The 17,693-nt window shown below is 46.8% G+C and overlaps 1 protein-coding gene across 5 annotated transcripts; it reads left to right on the forward strand.

Annotated features, from left to right (window-relative positions):
- Nucleotides 1-89: 89 nt before the first annotated feature.
- On the forward strand, nt 90-17,465 carry LOC130141890 (zinc finger and BTB domain-containing protein 5). 5 transcript variants are annotated; one of them, XM_056323183.1, is made up of 4 exons: nt 90-249; nt 9,628-10,674; nt 11,256-13,021; nt 13,154-17,465. In XM_056323183.1, exons 3-4 carry the CDS (start codon nt 13,011-13,013, stop codon nt 15,180-15,182), a joined length of 2,040 nt encoding a protein of 679 aa, XP_056179158.1. In that variant the 5' UTR covers nt 90-249; nt 9,628-10,674; nt 11,256-13,010; the 3' UTR covers nt 15,183-17,465. The 5 variants fall into 5 exon arrangements, with proteins under 5 accessions (XP_056179158.1, XP_056179159.1, XP_056179160.1 ...); XM_056323184.1 differs by having other exon boundaries at nt 9,628-12,366; XM_056323185.1 differs by having other exon boundaries at nt 9,628-11,531.
- The last annotated feature ends 228 nt before the right edge of the window (nt 17,466-17,693 follow it).

The raw sequence follows: 17,693 nt of genomic DNA on the forward strand, positions 1-17,693 counted from the left end.
CGCTTATCAGTAATGAGACCGCTGATTGGTTGGCGGTCGGGTGGGCGGGGTCGCGGCGCCGGTGGGCTGCTGCGCGATGGCGTCACTTCCGGCCGCCGGCGCGGCCGCCGCAGCAGCGCAGGGCCCGTGGGGGCGGAGCCTCGGGAGCGGGGGACGGGGCCGCAGGGCCGAGGACGACGGCTGCGCCCGGCCCTGCCCGGCCCTTCCCGCCCAGAGAGAAGAGGCAGCGGGGAGGGGCGGGCACCTCAGGTGAGTGGGGCCGCTGCCGGGCCTGGCAGGCGACGGCGCAAGACACCGGGGGGGCGGTCGGGGGGCGCGGCGGGTGACGTGGGCGGCCGGGCCGGGCGGAGCGGGGAGCCCTCGCTGCCCCTTGCCGGCTTCCGCCGCGCCGCCCCGAGCCACCTGGGAGCCCCGCGGGAGGGTGGAGGCGGGCTGCCCGCCGCCCGGGTGCGTGCAGGAGATCGGCCCGGGGGCGGGGAGCGCGGCTGTGCTGTGTTGGGGGGGAGGCCGGCGGACAGCATGCGAACCGGTGGCGGCGGCGCTTCTCCCGGGCCCCCGGTTCCCTTCGCGGGGTTTCCGCCTGCCGGGCACTGGAGGTTTCAGTGGGGCTTGTTCAGGCGTGGGCTTGCGGCGGGCAGGGCCGGGCCGTCCCGTGAAGAGCCCGGCGGTGGTCGCTCGGGCCTTCCACCAGGAGCCGGTGGAACGGAGCTGGAGCCTGGCCTCTGCCTCGGGACTCGTTGGCCCCGGCCTGGTCACGGCACGCCAAACCGCGTGGCGGAGTGCGAGATGCTGCGTTCGGCAGGGAATCCCTGGAGGGCCACCTTGTGTTCACGGCGATGCCCGTGTAAGATAAGAAATGAAATACGTGAAATGTGGTTTTAACAGCTGGGGATGCAAGGATGGGGCGCAGATGCTGTCGCCAGTCTTGAGAGGGGCGTAGTGTTGGAGATCCCAGGTGATAATATAAAAAAAAAAAAAAAAGGCATAACTCAGTTTCTCAGAGCAGTGCATCCCATGCATTCAGGATTCTATGCAGGAACAACAGCATTTCTTATCTGTCTGTTAACTTCATGTTCTGGAATTTTCAGAGAAGCGTGTTCAGATGACATGTTATAAATTGGGGTTTACTTTCTTGCGCTTGGTGTAATTACTGACTCGTAGCTCATCTTGTGGAGGACAGCATACAGATGGAGTGGCGTTACACGTACTGTTGGTGTACAAAAGTTCCGCGTGCACCGGTTGCTGCCCTGCAATGGATGTCTTATCTCTGTGGTGTTGACTTCACTAGCTTCCAGTTTTTCTCATGGTTGTGCTAGTGAAGGCAAACTCCGCGGGGGTCAGTGGTCAGACTGGAGCTTGTGTTGCACTGTGCTGTAAACCCATATGTTATAAAGAAATGGTAGACCTGAAGTGGCGTCTGTGTGGAATTGGAGAAGGAAATCACCACCTCGGAACTTGACAAAAAGCAGCTTCATTTTTTCCTTCATCTTTCAAAAATTACTCGGCAGTAATTTAGTTAATTTAGCGTGATATGTTCAAATCACAGAAATTGTTATCCTTTAGCGTGACTTTTAAGCAGTGATTAAGGTGATGTTTTTTGAAATTCATTCGTCTATGCTTGTATTGGGTTTGCATGGCGTGGTTTTGGTAGCAGGGGAGCTACAGGAATGGCTTCTGTGAGAAGCACTTAGAAGCTTTCCCCATGGCTTTTACGATGGAGCCAGCGCCAGTTGGCTCCAAGGCTGATCCACTGCTGGCCAAGGCCAACCCAAAGCCCACCAGCAACAGTGGTAGTGCCTCTGGGATAACGTATTTAAGGAGGGGGGTGGGGGGGTGGAACCTGTGCAACAAATTGCAGCCGGACAGATGAGTGAGAATATGCGAGGAGAACAACTCTGCAGACACTCAGGTCTGCGCAGGAGGCCATGAGGTGCTCCAGGCACTGGAGCAGAGATTTTCCAGCAGCCTGTGGTGAAGCCCACGGTGTGAGGTAGGCTGTCCACCCTCAGGCCGTGGAGGCCCACAGTGGAGCAGATCCCCACCTGCAGCCGGAGAGGGCCCCCCACCAGAGCAGAGGGATGCTCGAAGGAGGCTGTGACCCATGGGCAGCCCACGCTGGAGTGGGCTCCTGGCAGGACCTGTGGTCCCGTGGAGAGAGGAACCCGGGCTGGAGCAGGTTTGCTGGCAGGACTTGTGAAACCGTGGGGACCCACACTGGAGCAGGCTGTGCCTGAGGGGCTGCACCCCACGGAAAGGACCCACGCTGGAGCAGTTGGTGAAGAACTGCAGCCTGTGGGAAGGACTCACACTGGAGAGGGTTGTGAAGGACACTTTCCCATGGGAAGGCCCCCATGCCGGAGCAGGGGAAGACTGTGAGGAGGATGGAGCGACAGAGATCAAGTGTTACAAACTGACCGCAATCCCCATTGTGGTGCTCAAGGGGGAGGAGATAAAAAGAGCTGGGAGTGAAGCTGAGCTCAGAAAGAAGGGTGGAGGGAGAAGGTGCGTTTAGTTTTGTTGTTCTTTCTATCCTACTCTGGTATTTATCAGCAATAAATAAAATTAATCTTTCCCAAGTAGAGTGTTTCGGATGGTAATTGGTGAGTGCTCTCCCTGTCCTTATCTCAGCCTGCAAGATTTTCATCTTACTTTCTCCACTGTCTTGCTGGGGAAAGGGAGCGAGAGAGTGACTGGGTGGGTGTCTGATCAGCCCTCCGCAATGTCAAAACAGAACTGTGCGGTGCCTCCGTGTAGATATTTTCCCTTCCGAGGGTAAAAGGATGATGTTAGAAAATGAGGTTTTTAAATGAGTTTGGGAAGATCAGAAGCGGATAATTCAACAGGTCTCATTTGAAATGCAGTAGTCACCTACTGAATCAGTTGTGTGGATAGAGTTATTTGCTTAGGCTGAAGATGTGTAATACTAATGAATCCATTGTGGTCATGGCAAACTAATATTTGTTACTTCAATCTAAAACATTTCCTGGCAAAAATAGATTATTCATTGCGCAGTTAACCCTGGCTTCCTTGGGGTTAAAATCTTAGGCAAAGGAGTCACCAAGGAGCATGGCTGGATCGGGTTGTTTAAAATTCTTGAATCTCTGGTACATGGTGAAGTTGAAGAGCTAGATTTAGAAATCATCGCTGTATTGAGCAAGAAGACGGCATGCTGGCACTGAGCTGTCTGTGGCTGCCCTTTCTTGTGGCATCCTTGCCTGCACACATTTGGTTCTGCGTGGTGTTTGTGGTTTGATTCTTGAATGGGGGGTGATGGCAGGCAGAAGAAGCTGGCAGATGTCTTTCCTTTGCAGTGCTGGCCATTCTTGCGAAAGGACGATGACAGTTACAGAGACTGACGTGGTGTCATGAACCTCAGGAGAGGTCTTCTGAACTGATAACGTAACTGTGAGTTTAGATCAGTCCTTGGTGGTGGTAGTTCACCTTCCCGTACCCTTAAATGGCTTTACTGCCAGTTCTGTGAAGCAGCATTCTCTGCTTTTCCCTTTGTAAATAAATCAAATAGGGATATTGCCCAAACAGCTTTCTTCAGGTGTTTCAGTGTGCAATGCCTAAAACCCTGTGTTGCTCTTGGGAATTGTCTCATATTAGACGCAGGTTTTTAACTTCCTAAGATCAAGGACAGAATCCATGAACTGTTTCTTAATGATACCTAGAAAACACTGTGCTTTTTTTATAAGTTGACCAGAAAAGCATGTCGGCCCTTTTTAAGAGAGACCAATGCCTGTGAAAGCTATGGTACTGACCCTGAAGTCCAATTGGTGAAGGGAATTCGCCAGGAATTAAAAGGGAACAAGTGTTCAGTCTGTTCTGAATATACAGCATTACAGGTGTGTTAAATAGTGGAACTACAACAGAGAAACAGCCCCCCTGGTGACAAGCTGAGATGGCACATCAAAATGCAGGAGTGGGGTTTTTTGCTCTCCTCCTGTGTGTCTTCTCCGAAGTATCACACTGCGCTGTGGGATCTGGATGCACAGAGATGCGTCACAGGGCTGGGAGGAGGTGAGTGGAAATGTCAGGAAGCAGGAGGATGCCCTGTCGCAGGTGGTGTCCCTTTCTTCAGATAACTAGGTGTCCAAGAAAACTCGTCTTTTTTTTTTAGGAAGCTTTTTGTTGCTCCTTTCAAAGATGCTCTTTGCAACTGGCAAGCTGTGCTGTTACTCTTTGTTAATGAGTTAGTGTTGCCATGAGTTTGACTGTCTATTTACAGTACCATTCGGATGATGAGAAAATACTAAGCCATGTGCTAATCTCTTACTGTTCTCTGGAGGGCTGATGCAACTTGCAGCGGCATTTGCAGTGCAGTTTATCCTTTCTGATTCTTACATGAGTTGTAACTCGTTGTCCCTGACAATAAATAGAGAGATAAACTGTGTGAGTTAAACTATATATAAAACCTGGCTAAGGAAATGCCTAAAATGAGATACTGTAAGCTCAGTGTCAGTCATGAAAGTCACTAGTTGCAGATGTGTCTCGTCAGACGCACACAAAAAATGCCTTTCATGGCTGGCACTCAACATTGTCACATGCATGAAAGCAGTGTAACACTGAAGCCTACTTCAGTTGTATGGGGCAAATCCAGAAATCGTTTTGACTGTTAACTAAAATTCCACCATATGTTTGGCTTGAAAACACTCTTAGAGCAGAGAATGCACACACTGCGTGTTTCAAAGTGACAAAACTTGCTGGAGGTGTCAAAGAAAGTGAAGATTTACATTTCTTCCTTCCTCTACTCTCCCACTGTCCCGCTGACTTGTTAAAAAAACGGATAGAACCGATAGAAAGTTTTCTAAAGGAACGTTTGTATCGCTGACTCCTATCTAGATTTATGTTTGTTATTTCAGTCTTCAGCGGAGCTTTTTTTAAGATTTTTTTTATTCCAAGCACAATGGTTAAACACAGTACAAGTATATTGTAACATTTTGTAAAATGTAATTTAAGCGAAGAGGCAAGCAGTTACTAATATTATATTGGCGTACTCTCAGGTTTTGACTATATGCCAAGGATTCTTGCAGGCTTAGTACCTACAATATCGAATGCGTTTAAATACAGGTTGTTGGAAATGAGGTTTGAGGTGCAAGTAATAAATTGCCCTTCATTTATCTGATAAGGAAAACCCAAATGCCTAGTCCAAAGTCTGCAGTACTGTGTTTGAATGTAAGATTTCTTCTGATGCCATTCTGCTGAATGGTATATCTGAGGCAGCTTTTATTGTTGGGTTTAATCACACAAAATGAATTCCTCCACAGACTTTTAAAAGCTTCTTTAGGGAGCAACTTGAGGTTCTCTTTGAATATTTTGTTTGTTTGACTTCTTGACAGTGTCTCAGGATTGCAGTGTAATCTAAACTGTGCCCTTTAGTATGGGACATAGTAAAAAACACTTAAATAGATCATTGTACAGAGTTGCTGTTTTTCACACCGTTTTATAGTGAGTTTAACTTTTTTTAAAGAAATGAGAGAAAAAGTTTTTGATTCTGCAGTAGTTTCAGTGCAAGTGTACTTAAATACTTGCCGTGTCTCCTCTTGCTGCAGCTTAAGTATTAGAGCAGGGGGATTTGCTGGGAAAAGGGACTGTAAGTCTGCATAGTACTGTCAGTGCTCATCATTCAAGAAATAAAAAGAAATCATAGGAAGAAACAATTACTATTAAAAGTAGTAGAAATATGTGCTAATAAAACCTGGAATTCTGCTGGAGAAATCGATAGTGTCCCTTCTCTCCTGCCACGTGGTTTTGTTACCAGCTGTCCCTTGTGTCTCCTACCTGCCTGCCTGGGCTGTGTGTGCAAACTGGCCAGCTGGCTGAATTTGCTTTTGGGTGTTTTGTGTTGTTTAAGAGAATAAGGGAATTAAGCATGACTTGGTGAAAAGCGGTCCTTATAATTTGGCTGCTTCTGTAACCAGACACCAACTTCCGCAAAAAAAAGAAGGGGATTCAGCACCTAGTCTCCACTTTGTAAAATTGGTTGGAGTAGACAGACAGACCCAGAGGTTAATATCTAATGGAAAATTAATGAACCGGCTGTGTGATTGTAAAGCGTAGGTCTTTTTTTTTTCCTAGAATTTGAGAACGCTTGGCCATCATCTTCCCCATTAGGTATTTTTAATCCTGATGCTTTCTTAACATGGAAAGCTTAGTTTAAGAAATCTAAGCCCTATCTCCATCTGTATACATGAGGAATGTGCCACCAGGAATGTTTGGTTACGGGGCTCTAGCTCCTCTGCACAGCCCCAAAGGAGCTTGAAAACACAAGGACAGGAGTGGGAGCCCCGTGGGGCTGCTTGTAAGCCCATTCCTGGAGCTAGCCCGTCACAGGCCCATCTCTGCTAGCCCAGAGGAGCACAGGCACAGGTGGGAACCCCCCTGAGAAAGGGAGAAAAGGAGCACGTTGTTCAAGCCCCTGCCAGGGCAGTCCCAGCCCAGCCTCTGCCCAGTGTCCTGTTGTGCTAAGGGAGATGCTGCCTGCTGTCGGGACAGATGGGCTGCAGGGAGCGCCAGGTTGGGATCCCGCAGGATGGTTAGGGGTGAAACCAAAAGTGAGGGAAAAGAGGAGTTAAGGGATTTGGGGATGAACAGGTGTGGAAATAGAGAGGGGTAAAGGAATAAAAAGGGCCGGTCGCGTTGCGTGTAGTCAGTGCACTTGCCTGGCCATGTCCTGCACCTGGTCAGTGCTGTCTGTCCTGCTCCTTATCAAATTCCTTCCTGGTTGTGTCCTGGGTGAGGTCTCTCTGCCTGATACGAGCACAGCCACAAGGCAGAGGGTCCCTTTGTCCGTGGGGCATTGACTGGAGCAAGTGCAGCTGTGCGGGTGTCTGATGGCCGGTGAAGCTCAACCTGGATGAGCCGGTGAAGTGGCCTGGGAGCAAAGGCGGGGGTGTCCATGGATCCCTAAGGGCAGCACTGGGTGTGAGAGTGCCTGTGTCTACAGGGACAGCACCATGGTGGGGTCAGCTGTGGGACCAGAGGAGTCTTGGCTGGCTCTGTGGACTTGTGACAGTCCGTACCAGCAACTGGAGCCAGGTTGTTGCCTGCCTGCAGGCTAGGGGTGGGGAGACTGGGGACCAGCAGGCAGCTACTGGGAGGGCCAACTGCCGGAGGGGGTCTACCTCGTATGCCTGTATGGATGTTCGCACTGGTGGACTTCCACCCTGCCCAGGCAGAGAGGGAAGCTGAACGAGGCCTCTGGTTCTGCCCATGTGTGAGTGCTGAGTGTCTCTTGTAGTGTGTACATGTGCTCTGTGCATTTGTGCCTGCTGGGGATGCGTCTTCTCCTGCTCTCCTGCTGTCTTCTCCTGCTGGGACCTGGGGATATTTAGCAGCAGCAGCAGCCTCGCCTCTCATGGGCTGTTTGATTTGCTGTGATATGATTTCCACTAGCGGTTTCAGTATCTATTGAGCACGCTTTTTATCAAAGTTTAATTACCTTTTTAAGGATGTAATCCAAATGCTAGGGAGAAAACGCTGCTTTACTTGTTTTCTAGCCAATTAATGTTACATTAAAAAAAATCTGTCGTTCCTTTGTCAAACTCTACTGAAATTACCAAAGCAAACTGTCAAATAGAAAGCCAGAGAGGTAAACCTCGTGTATGTAAAACCATGCCTCCGGTGACTTGTGGTTTAGTGCCTTCCCAGGTAGAGGTGGTGTCTGAATATTTAATAGCTCTCAATTAATTTTTCTTCAGTGACTCTTATGTATTCACGTGTACTTGCCCATGGCGAAGAGTTTTGTCGCTTTACTGTGTTACGTGGAGGAGTGTTTCTTTGGTTCTGACCTTGCTGGTTTCATTTCTTAAGCCTTAGTCCAAGAAGAGGCAGAACAGTTGTTTTCCAGTCAGTATTTCGTAGATGGTTTTTCATTGCTTGGCCTTAAAATTTTCCTGGCTCATGACTAGTTGTATTTGTAGGAAAACTACTTGCCACTAAACAATTTGGTATAGTTTCTTTTCGTTTGTGGTAATTTGATTATAAAACTAAGCTGTTCCCTCTCCCGCTGCTCTCCAAAAGGCTGCTGGGACTCGGTGTCTGCCGTTTGTACCACTGATGCCTCCCCTGAGTCGCACTGACTGGGTCTGATTCAGCAGGAGGTTTCATCTAACATTCCCTGGGTCCCCAGGATGTGAACTGGAGCTGGTTGTGAGCCTCACGAAAGCTGCACGCTGGCCGCTGAAACCACTCACTGCTCAGCTGGGAGCATCTCTTGTCTTTCATCTGAATGGGCTTTCACACAGCCGTGAGATGGGATGTCACCCATCGTGTGCTGGAGGTGTTGGGTTGTTTGAAAGGGGACTGATGGGGATGTGCAGCCCACAGGTGGTTCAGCGGAGTCTTTATGGCCAGCTCTTGCTGAAAGACGGGCTATCACTGAAGCAGGAGGGAAAGACAGACTGAATCTGCATCTCCAGAAATACGCCACCCCTTTATTTTGATACTGACTTAGGTGCGTTGCGTGTATTTAGTAACCTGAAGCAGCTGATATCTCACCGAATGTGGTCTGTGGATATAATGTAGTATATACCGCTCAGCCTAGTTTTATAACTTTTAATTGATCTTGTGCAAGATCTCAGCTCCACTCTGCGGTCCGTTTGTTGATTCTGGTTCAAGGACTTCAGCCTTTATAGTGTAGTAAAAGTTAAATACCAAGCCAAATTAATGTTATTTGAAGCAAAAGTGGGGTTTGTCTTGTTTCAGGTGCATGAAGGATGCACTCGCTTTTGGTGACTGTAAGCCAGTACTCTTTGGGTTCTAAAGTCCCTATTCATTGCTCAAAAGAATGAGTTTTGGCTGTTTTCTCGGGTTCGGGTACACGTTGCTGCCTGGGCAAGAAGACATCGGACCATCCCTGTAACCTAGCTTCCTTTCTGGAGTCTGGCTCAATCTTCTTGCTGATGTGAGATCCTGTCCTCATGTTCAGCATTTTCCACCTCCAGTCTTCTCTGGGCATTGGTTCAAAGGCTTTATTACAAAGCATTTTGTAATACCTTTGTATTACCACCTCCTGGGATTGGCTCGATAGGGGCAAGGCATGAGCGAACTCTCGAGTATTTGATAATCCTTTACGGTGCATTTCCTAGAATGACCTAAAGCAGTGCACAGACTGGGAACTGCTGGGGTGCTCGTGAACAGCTTGCTTCTTGACAACCCTTGAAGCTGGAGCGGTCTCTGCTGGGCCCTGTGCTTTTTTCCGCAGGATGGAGATTTACTGACCTGCCTTTTAGCTGGTGGTGCTAATGGTTCATCACTGACACGTTTTGGAAAGCAGTACCACGGCGTCTGCCAGTTGTGCTCCTTAGGGAAAGGAGATCCCTTGCCTCTCCTGGTGTGGTGGGTGCCTGGCATTTTCTGGGGAGTCTGCCAGCGGGCTGTAGCATTGTATGCTGTGCAGATCTGCTCTACGCGTAGTCGTGCAAGTGTGAAATGGTTCTTTGGAGCTGTTGATATTGACTTGAGAATGAAGTGAAAAGAAAGTTGACCAGCATCCAGGCCCCACAAGAGCGCACTGATGCTATAGTGATGGTACTGTGAATGGAGCAAGAGTTTCTTGTTGCTCTGGCAACTGTTGCCCCTACCCCCCATCTCCTCCTCCTCCTGTCTCCACATTCCCCCTAGGTGCTGCGGTTTAGTCCCTTTCCTGTGAAGCCAAGGACAAAGTGTTATCACTCACATAACACCTGGCCCATCTCAGAGGTGAGCGAAAGAATTGTTCGGCAGTCTCCTCTCAACTTTCCAGAAACGGCCGGCTGAGGGGAAGCTTTCCTCACAGAGGAGGTCATGCCTGCACGGTGCTTGCTGGAACGAAGGAGGCCAGGAGTATTTTTAACCAGGTGTGCCGGAGCTCAGAAGTCAGACAGCGATGTGGCAGCACTGTTCACAAAACAGCCCTGGCCTCTGCCACATTCCAGATGCTTCCTGCCGGGACTTGTGGCTGTTGTCACAGGTTCCCCGTCTTCCTTTTGTCTGCCTGCCTGCCTGAGGTCACAGAGTTTCAGTTTGCGCCTCCCTTCTCCTACGACACCAAGAAGCATTTCCTCACTTTCCCTCTTGTTGCGTTTCTCTTGGAGAAAATGCGTAGAAATAATAACTCCGCAGTTCCAAGGTTTTGTCTCGCTTAACATACTTTTGTTTGAAAATGTCATCTTATTTTTCATGTCAAATACACATTGGTATTGAAAGATAAATAAAATCACCTGTTACCTGTATTGCTATTTCTTCTTTTAAAAAAAAAGTGGCAAGCTCAAATTCTTCTGTTTTATTACATAACTATATAGAGATAAGGAAGATGTATTTAATCTATTTATGGTGCTTATTTCAGGCATCATAGCCTTAGTGCTGCCAAATTACAGGATTTTTGATGCTGCTGGTAAGCCGGAACCCTCACCATTGCTGGAAGGCATAAACTGTAATTTATTTATTTATTTCATCTTTTTAAAATACACAGGCACTAATTACAGATTTTTGCCAGCAGAATTTTTTGCCTTTTCAGCGTTTAGGTAAAACTCTGGTTCTTCACGAGCCTGTATCCTTTGGAGAGGGGGCAGGGGTCTTTGTGCAGTGGACTAGGTGGTTAAATCTTTTTCTGGCAAAGAGCTGCAAAGTACGTGTTGATGACAAGAAGTGTTGCTCTGGCCACCCCTTCCATAGCTATTGGAGGCACTGGTAAGTTTTGAGTGAGGAGGTTAAGTATTTTAAGTCCAGCACTGGTTATACCTGTGGGCCTGCTAGAAAAGGGGGGAGCCTGGCTTTGTAACCTTACTGTTACTTTTTTTTTGCTTTTTGCTGCTCTGATAGTTACCCAGCATGTGTTCAGCTCGTGCTTGTCCCACTCTCTGCCAGTGGATGGTGTGACTGGGAAACGTCACTCCACCCCAGGCCCAGCCTGAGCTTCTTCTGGGGTCTGGGGGGGATTCGGTCTGACAGGCCGTGGAGAGGGAGCAAGTGGGGTTGGCGTGCAGTGTCGTGGTTTAACCCCAGCCAGCAGCCACGCAGCCACTTGCTCTCTCTCCCCCTCACCCAGAGGGATGGGGAAGAGAATGGGAAAGGAATGTAAAACTCAAGGGTTGAGATAAGAACAATTTAATAGGTAAAGCGAAAGCAAGCAAGCAGGGAATTCCTTCCCCACTCCCCACGGGCAGGCAGGCTCAGCCATCCCAGGGCAGCCGGGCTCCATCACGTAACGGGTACTCAGGAAGACAAACGCCATAATGCCAAATGTCCCCCCTTCCTCCTCCTTCCCCCAGGGTATATACTCAGCATGACGTCCCACGGTATGGAATCCCTCTCTGGCTGGCTTGGGTCACCTGTCCTGGCTGTGTCCCCTCCCCATGTCCCGTGCCCCCCCAGCCCTCTGGCTGGCAGGGCCCAAGGAACTGAGAAGTCCTTGATTTAGTAGAAACATCACCCAGCAACAACTAAAACCGTCACTGTCCTGTCAACGCTGTTCTCACATCAGAGCCAAAACAGCACTGTACTAAGAAGAAAATTAACTCCATCCCAGCTGAAACCAGGACACACAGGTAGTGAGGGCACACACCGCATGGGTTTACTTCATTTCCAAATGCAAAAACCTAACCTCGTGCTGCTTGCAGAATAACTCCTGAACGAGTTCCAAAGAAGTGTCTTCTTCATAACAGAGGATCAAGAACTGTCCTGCTTTCCTAGCACTTGACGTGCTAGTGGTGATAATGCGAGGCGGGGGAAGATTGCAGAGTTACTTCCCTCCTTTGAGCGGAGTTGCTGCCAGAAGCCAAGGGATCTCTCTAATTCTGCAGCTGCCAGCTTGCATATGCAGAAATGTGTAAATCCGTTGTGATCTTGTGTGTATTGCTTGGCTTTTTGGCCCTTACCAGCACGTGTCCGGCCTGCCTTGCCTCCCTCCCTGCCTTTTTTTGCCTTGCAGCGCAGCAGAGTACAGAGCCTTGAGTTCCTGCAGGCTGAGGGAGCCTTAGTGGCAACGTGCTGCTGCTGCTGCTGCTCCTCCATCCCTGCCATCTCGATAGCTGAGGTTTTGCTTTTTCTGCTGATCCTTCCAAGTAAATAGTTAATAGACAGCCCTCCAGGTGAACAAAATTCCAAAGTAATGAACAACCTACATCAACAGCTGTACCTGCTTTCCTCTGAATGAATGTGCGTACTTGGCAGCCACTGTCTCTGGCCTGAGCATACCTTCTGAGCAAAGCTGGTGTGTAAAGCGAAACACCTGGGAAGAGTTTGAAAGAAAATGTTATTTCTGAGCGAACCATTCTTTCCTGGTCCAGCATGACTATGGGAAACCTTGTATGCAGATTATTCACATAGCTTGTGACTTTGCACAGACCAAGAAGGTTTGTAAGAAACTTCTTCAAAATAAAGGTATGGAGACGGCTTTTAACGTTGACAGACTTTTCTGTCTCACTACAAAATAAAATAAGAAATGGGGTTTATTTTGTGGGAAAACCTGAGGACTTTTAGTGTATCCTAGCTGATAAACCACAGTCAATAAGAAAATTGTATTGCACTTTTGATAGCTAGTGGCAGTTTGCGTTAAGAGCTGACCGTTCGTTCCAGTGCAGAAGTGTCTCCCTTCTTTTCCATTAACTCTTCTTTTCTGGGTGTCTGTGTTGAAAGCAGGTACTTGAATGACAGTTCTGCACAGTAGCTGAGAAAGTGTGCAGAAAGTCATTTGCAGAAGGTGAAATTGGATTACGTGAGATGAGAATCAAAGTTCAGACTTTTCAGTGGGGGGGTTATCTAATAACGTGAGCCATTTATCAAAGGTTGCAGTAAATTATTCACAATTTTTTTAAAAAAAAAACCACCCACAGGATTAAATGTTTTACTAAAGAGTGTGGTTTAGTTTGGACAGGTGAAATGACCTGCGTTATTCAGTTTACAGCAGAGCTCCCTGTGACACATCTGATGCTGATGTGACTGTTGCACTAGGTCAGCTCCATGGCAGAACCTGTATTTTCTTCCTTGTCCTCCTCCACAAGATTGTCAGCTTTGATACAGTACCAATGTGGCAGCAGTAAATTAAGATCAGTTATTGTTTTATCTGTCTTTCAGCTGTCATCTTTCATTTTTAAACCTGGTTTTCTTGTGGTCTGAATGGTGCTTCAGCTGTTTTTAGTATTATAGTTTCTTCTCTTTTGTTTTATAGGATCATGGATTTTCCAGGACATTTTGAGCAAATCTTTCAGCAGCTCAACTACCAGAGGCTTCATGGCCAGCTTTGCGACTGTGTCATTGTGGTGGGCAACAGGCATTTCAAAGCCCATCGCTCTGTTTTGGCAGCATGTAGCACGCATTTCCGAGCTCTGTTTACTGTAGCAGAGGGAGATCAGACTATGAACATGATTCAGCTGGACAGCGAAGTGGTGACAGCAGAAGCTTTTGCTGCTCTGATAGACATGATGTATACTTCCACACTAATGCTTGGGGAGAGCAACGTTATGGACGTCTTGCTGGCTGCTTCTCACTTACATTTGAACTCTGTTGTGAAAGCATGCAAACACTACCTTACTACCAGGACGCTGCCAATGTCTCCACCGAGTGATCGAGTTCAAGAGCAAAATGCACGCATGCAGAGGTCTTTCATGCTCCAGCAGCTTGGACTGAGCATTGTGAGCTCTGCTTTAAATTCCACTCAGAGTGCAGAGGAGCAGCCAAATACTATGAGCTCCTCGATGAGAAGTAACATTGAGCAGCGCACTACTTTTCCTATCCGTCGTCTCCACAAACGTAAACAGTCTTCTGAAGATCGGGCCAGACAGCGCATCAGGCCTGCCATGGACGAGTCTGTTTCTGACGTGACTGCAGAGAGTGGGCAGTCAGTAGTTCATTCACGGGAAGATTTCTTCTCACCAGATTCACTGAAGATTGTGGACAACTCTAAGGCCGATGCTGTTGCTGATAACCAGGAGGATAATACTATTATGTTTGATCAGTCTTTCAGTGCTCAGGAAGATGCTCAAGTGCCCAGCCAGTCTGACAACAGCGGAGGCAACATTGCACAGATGTCCATGGCATCCCAGGCAACACAGGTAGAAACCAGCTTTGACCAGGAGGCTGCTTCTGAGAAGAACAACTTCCCATGTGAGAACCCAGAGGTCAGTCTGAATGAAAAAGAGCACATGAGGGTGGTGGTGAAGTCTGAACCTTTGAGTTCCCCAGAGCCTCAAGACGAGGTGAGCGATGTCACTTCCCAAGCAGAGGGCAGCGAGTCTGTTGAAGTGGAGGGAGGAGTAGTGAGTGCAGAGAAGATAGAACTGAGTCCCGAGAGCAGCGATCGTAGCTTTTCTGACCCGCAATCCAGTACTGATAGGGTGGGAGACATCCATATTATGGAGGTGTCAAATAACCTGGAACACAAGTCTACTTTCAGTATCTCTAATTTTCTAAATAAAAGCAGAGGTGGTGGCTTCAGCGCTAGTCAAAACAGTGATGATAACATTCCAAATACCACCAGTGACTGCAGAATGGACAGTGATGCCTCTTATCTGATGAGTCCAGAGTCGGGGCCCGCTGGCGGCCATTCGTCTGCCACGGTCTCCCATGTTGAGAACCCATTTAGTGAACCTGCAGACTCTCATTTTGTTAGACCAATGCAGGATGTGATGGGGCTCCCCTGTGTACAAACATCTGGGTACCGAGCAGCAGAACAGTTCGGCATGGATTTTCCGCGGTCAGGCTTGGGCTTGCACTCCTTGTCAAGGGCAATGATGGGCTCAGTCAGAGGTGGAGCTAGCAGCTTTCCTGGGTACCGCCGCATAGCCCCCAAAATGCCTGTGGTCACTTCAGTCAGGAGCTCCCAGCTGCAAGATAACTCATCCAGTTCCCAGCTGATTATGAATGGGACCACTTCTTTTGAAAACGGGCATCCATCACAACCTGGTCCGCCACAGCTGACAAGGGCGTCCGCAGATGTCCTTTCAAAATGCAAGAAGGCCTTATCTGAGCATAATGTCTTGGTTGTAGAAGGTGCACGCAAGTATGCGTGCAAGATCTGCTGCAAGACGTTTTTGACCTTGACGGACTGCAAGAAACACATCCGTGTGCACACGGGAGAGAAGCCTTACGCCTGCCTGAAGTGTGGCAAGCGGTTCAGCCAGTCCAGCCACCTCTACAAACACTCCAAGACAACCTGCCTGAGGTGGCAGAGCAGCAACCTGCCTAGCACTTTGCTTTAATCTTCTCCACCGCAGGCCCAAAGGAAAATGCCAGTCTAGCTCCCTGAAGCACCACAGGAGTGTGAACACTATTTTCTTCGAGGCTGCAGGCTCGGAGGCTGCTCTTGTCGGTCGGTGAACGCTTCCCGTGTGATTGTGCCACACACACAGAAGTCTTGGGTCTGTCAGTTGGGGATATTACTTTACCTACCTCACAGGGGTGTTGTGAGGCTTAAGCAGCTGTAAGCAAAGAACCTGGAGATCTTCAGAAGTCGCACTGTAGGTGGGTGAAGTGTTGGCTACAACGTACGTTCAGGCCTTGGGCTGCCGGGGATACAATCCCTAAAGCTAAGCAGTTCCTTTGCAGGGCAGAGGGGTGAGAACGTAGTAGTTATCTCATGAAGTAGCACGTTTTCAACAACGAGAAACTGAAGTGCAAATTTCCTCTTTTTTTTTTTTTTCTCCCCCCCCCCCCCAAAGTATTTTGTAAAAGTGAAAGCATTTTAAAAAATGACCTGTAAAACAAGTTGCTGCATTATGTATGGACAGTAGTGGCAGAGCTGTTAACTGGAACTAACGCAGAGTGCATATCTTTAAAAGAGAAGAACAACTTTGGATGCACCCGTCTTGACATAATGCTTTAAAATATGCTAATTATAAAGATAGTTCTAGGGTTATGAATGTATGTTAGGCTGTTTTGTAGTAAAGGACACTGTGTAAGGAAGGTGCTTAAATTAAATCCCAGACAAGTAACTTTTGGACTGCCAAATGTATATAGATACTTCGAATACAGCAAGATCTGGATGTTTGATTTTATTTTTTTTTTTCTGTAGAAACTTGTATTAAGTGGTAAGTGAAGTACTGTTTCTTGTTTGTGCTATTCTTAGCAGTATTTTAACCGATTTGTATCTCCTATGTTAAAATTATCTATCCACAGAAGTCTGAAAAAGAGCTTGTCTTTGTCTGCTTTGTTATTTTGAAGGAGAGAGAGAATTTGTGATGGCTTTTTTTACTGTGTAAGATAGTCTCTTGCTGTTTCCAGATGCTGATAGTCAATCTGATCCCCGATATTGCATAAGTATATTGTCCTTTTCGGACACGCTTACCTTCTGGCTTTAATTTCCTCCTCTGTACACTTACTTAATTTCCTTCACAACTATAGATTGTTCCTCGTATCAAACCAGTCAGGAATGATCCTCATTTGCCATATTTATTTATGCCGCTATAAAATGTAGTTGTTAAACACACTCTTTCCACTTAGTGTCACAAATGTACTTTTTCACATAAATTAAAAAAAAAAGCGCATAAATTTAATTTTAAAAAATAGCACTTTGTATGGCAAAAAATCAGTGATTGTTATTCTTGAAGTGAATTGTGTAAACCTTATTTTAATTTCCTCTTCTTTGATACCGTTGTAACTAGTACTGTCTGCAGTCTTTTTTTAAGATGCAAATGAATTAACTACTGGTGTTCAGCATGTTGGGTTTCTGAATAAAATTTTGGAGCACTTGTGCTGATAAATGTTGCTGTACCATATAGGAGTTGGGTCAAGGCTGCAGCATGTCTGCTGCTTAGGAGAGACAGAGGATTTGCATTTCCTGGTATCTTAAGTCACAGAACAACAGCTTTCCGTTAATACAAAAAAAAAAAAAAAATTGCAAACCTTCCCCTCTTTTATTTTATTCTGTATAGCAAATGCATTTTGTGTGATGACATTCAGCAGTTTTATGGAGTTTGTGCTACCTAATAGTTTGCCTTCTTAAACGTCTTGGATTTATATTTGGATAAACTGAAAATAAAATCCTTATCCATAGTTCTGTAGGTCATTTAGCGGGATGAACTATCAAAACTGTGGAAGCATAGAAACCAAACAGTCATTGTCAGACCAAAGGAAATACGGAAATTTTTCTGTACTTGGCTTTATGTGAAACAGTAATCCACTAATGAAGAAATGTGTCTTCATCTCTAATTACAGTGCTTCACATGAAAAAAAAAAAAAAAAAGCCAAATGTCTGTCAATGTGTTACTTGCGCCTCGAGCGTACAAAGTAAACAGGAACATGGAAACATAGTGAATGGATTAATTCCTTTAAAATGTTAAGATTTTGTTACAGGATTTATTTAATGGTCATATTTCTAGCTCTTGATTTTATAGGCATTAAGGAAATGTGCTGCATTTTTTTAAAGCATTAGGATATGCCACAATTTGTTTTATAATGATTTTGATATCAGGGGACTAACAGCATTGAGCTATACTAAACAATCTCACTGAAATGTCAATAAAATGCAGTATTTTGTACTTTAATATTTTCTTGTGTTGCCTTATTAGTGACATTCTGATGGTTTCATCTTCCTTGCATTTCTAGCATGTAGTTTTAAAAATAGGGTGTTTTTTTACATTTTCTGTTTCCTATAGCACATCTGAATTCTTTGAATTCTTACAACACATAGGGATAAAACATCTATGCAAATGAGGAGATTAGAGTAACTGAGAACGAATACGAGCAGATGAACATAGTTAACTGTACCTTTT

Source organism: Falco biarmicus, chromosome W (assembly GCF_023638135.1).
Source record: "Falco biarmicus isolate bFalBia1 chromosome W, bFalBia1.pri, whole genome shotgun sequence".
Classification (NCBI taxonomy): Eukaryota; Metazoa; Chordata; class Aves; order Falconiformes; family Falconidae; genus Falco; species Falco biarmicus.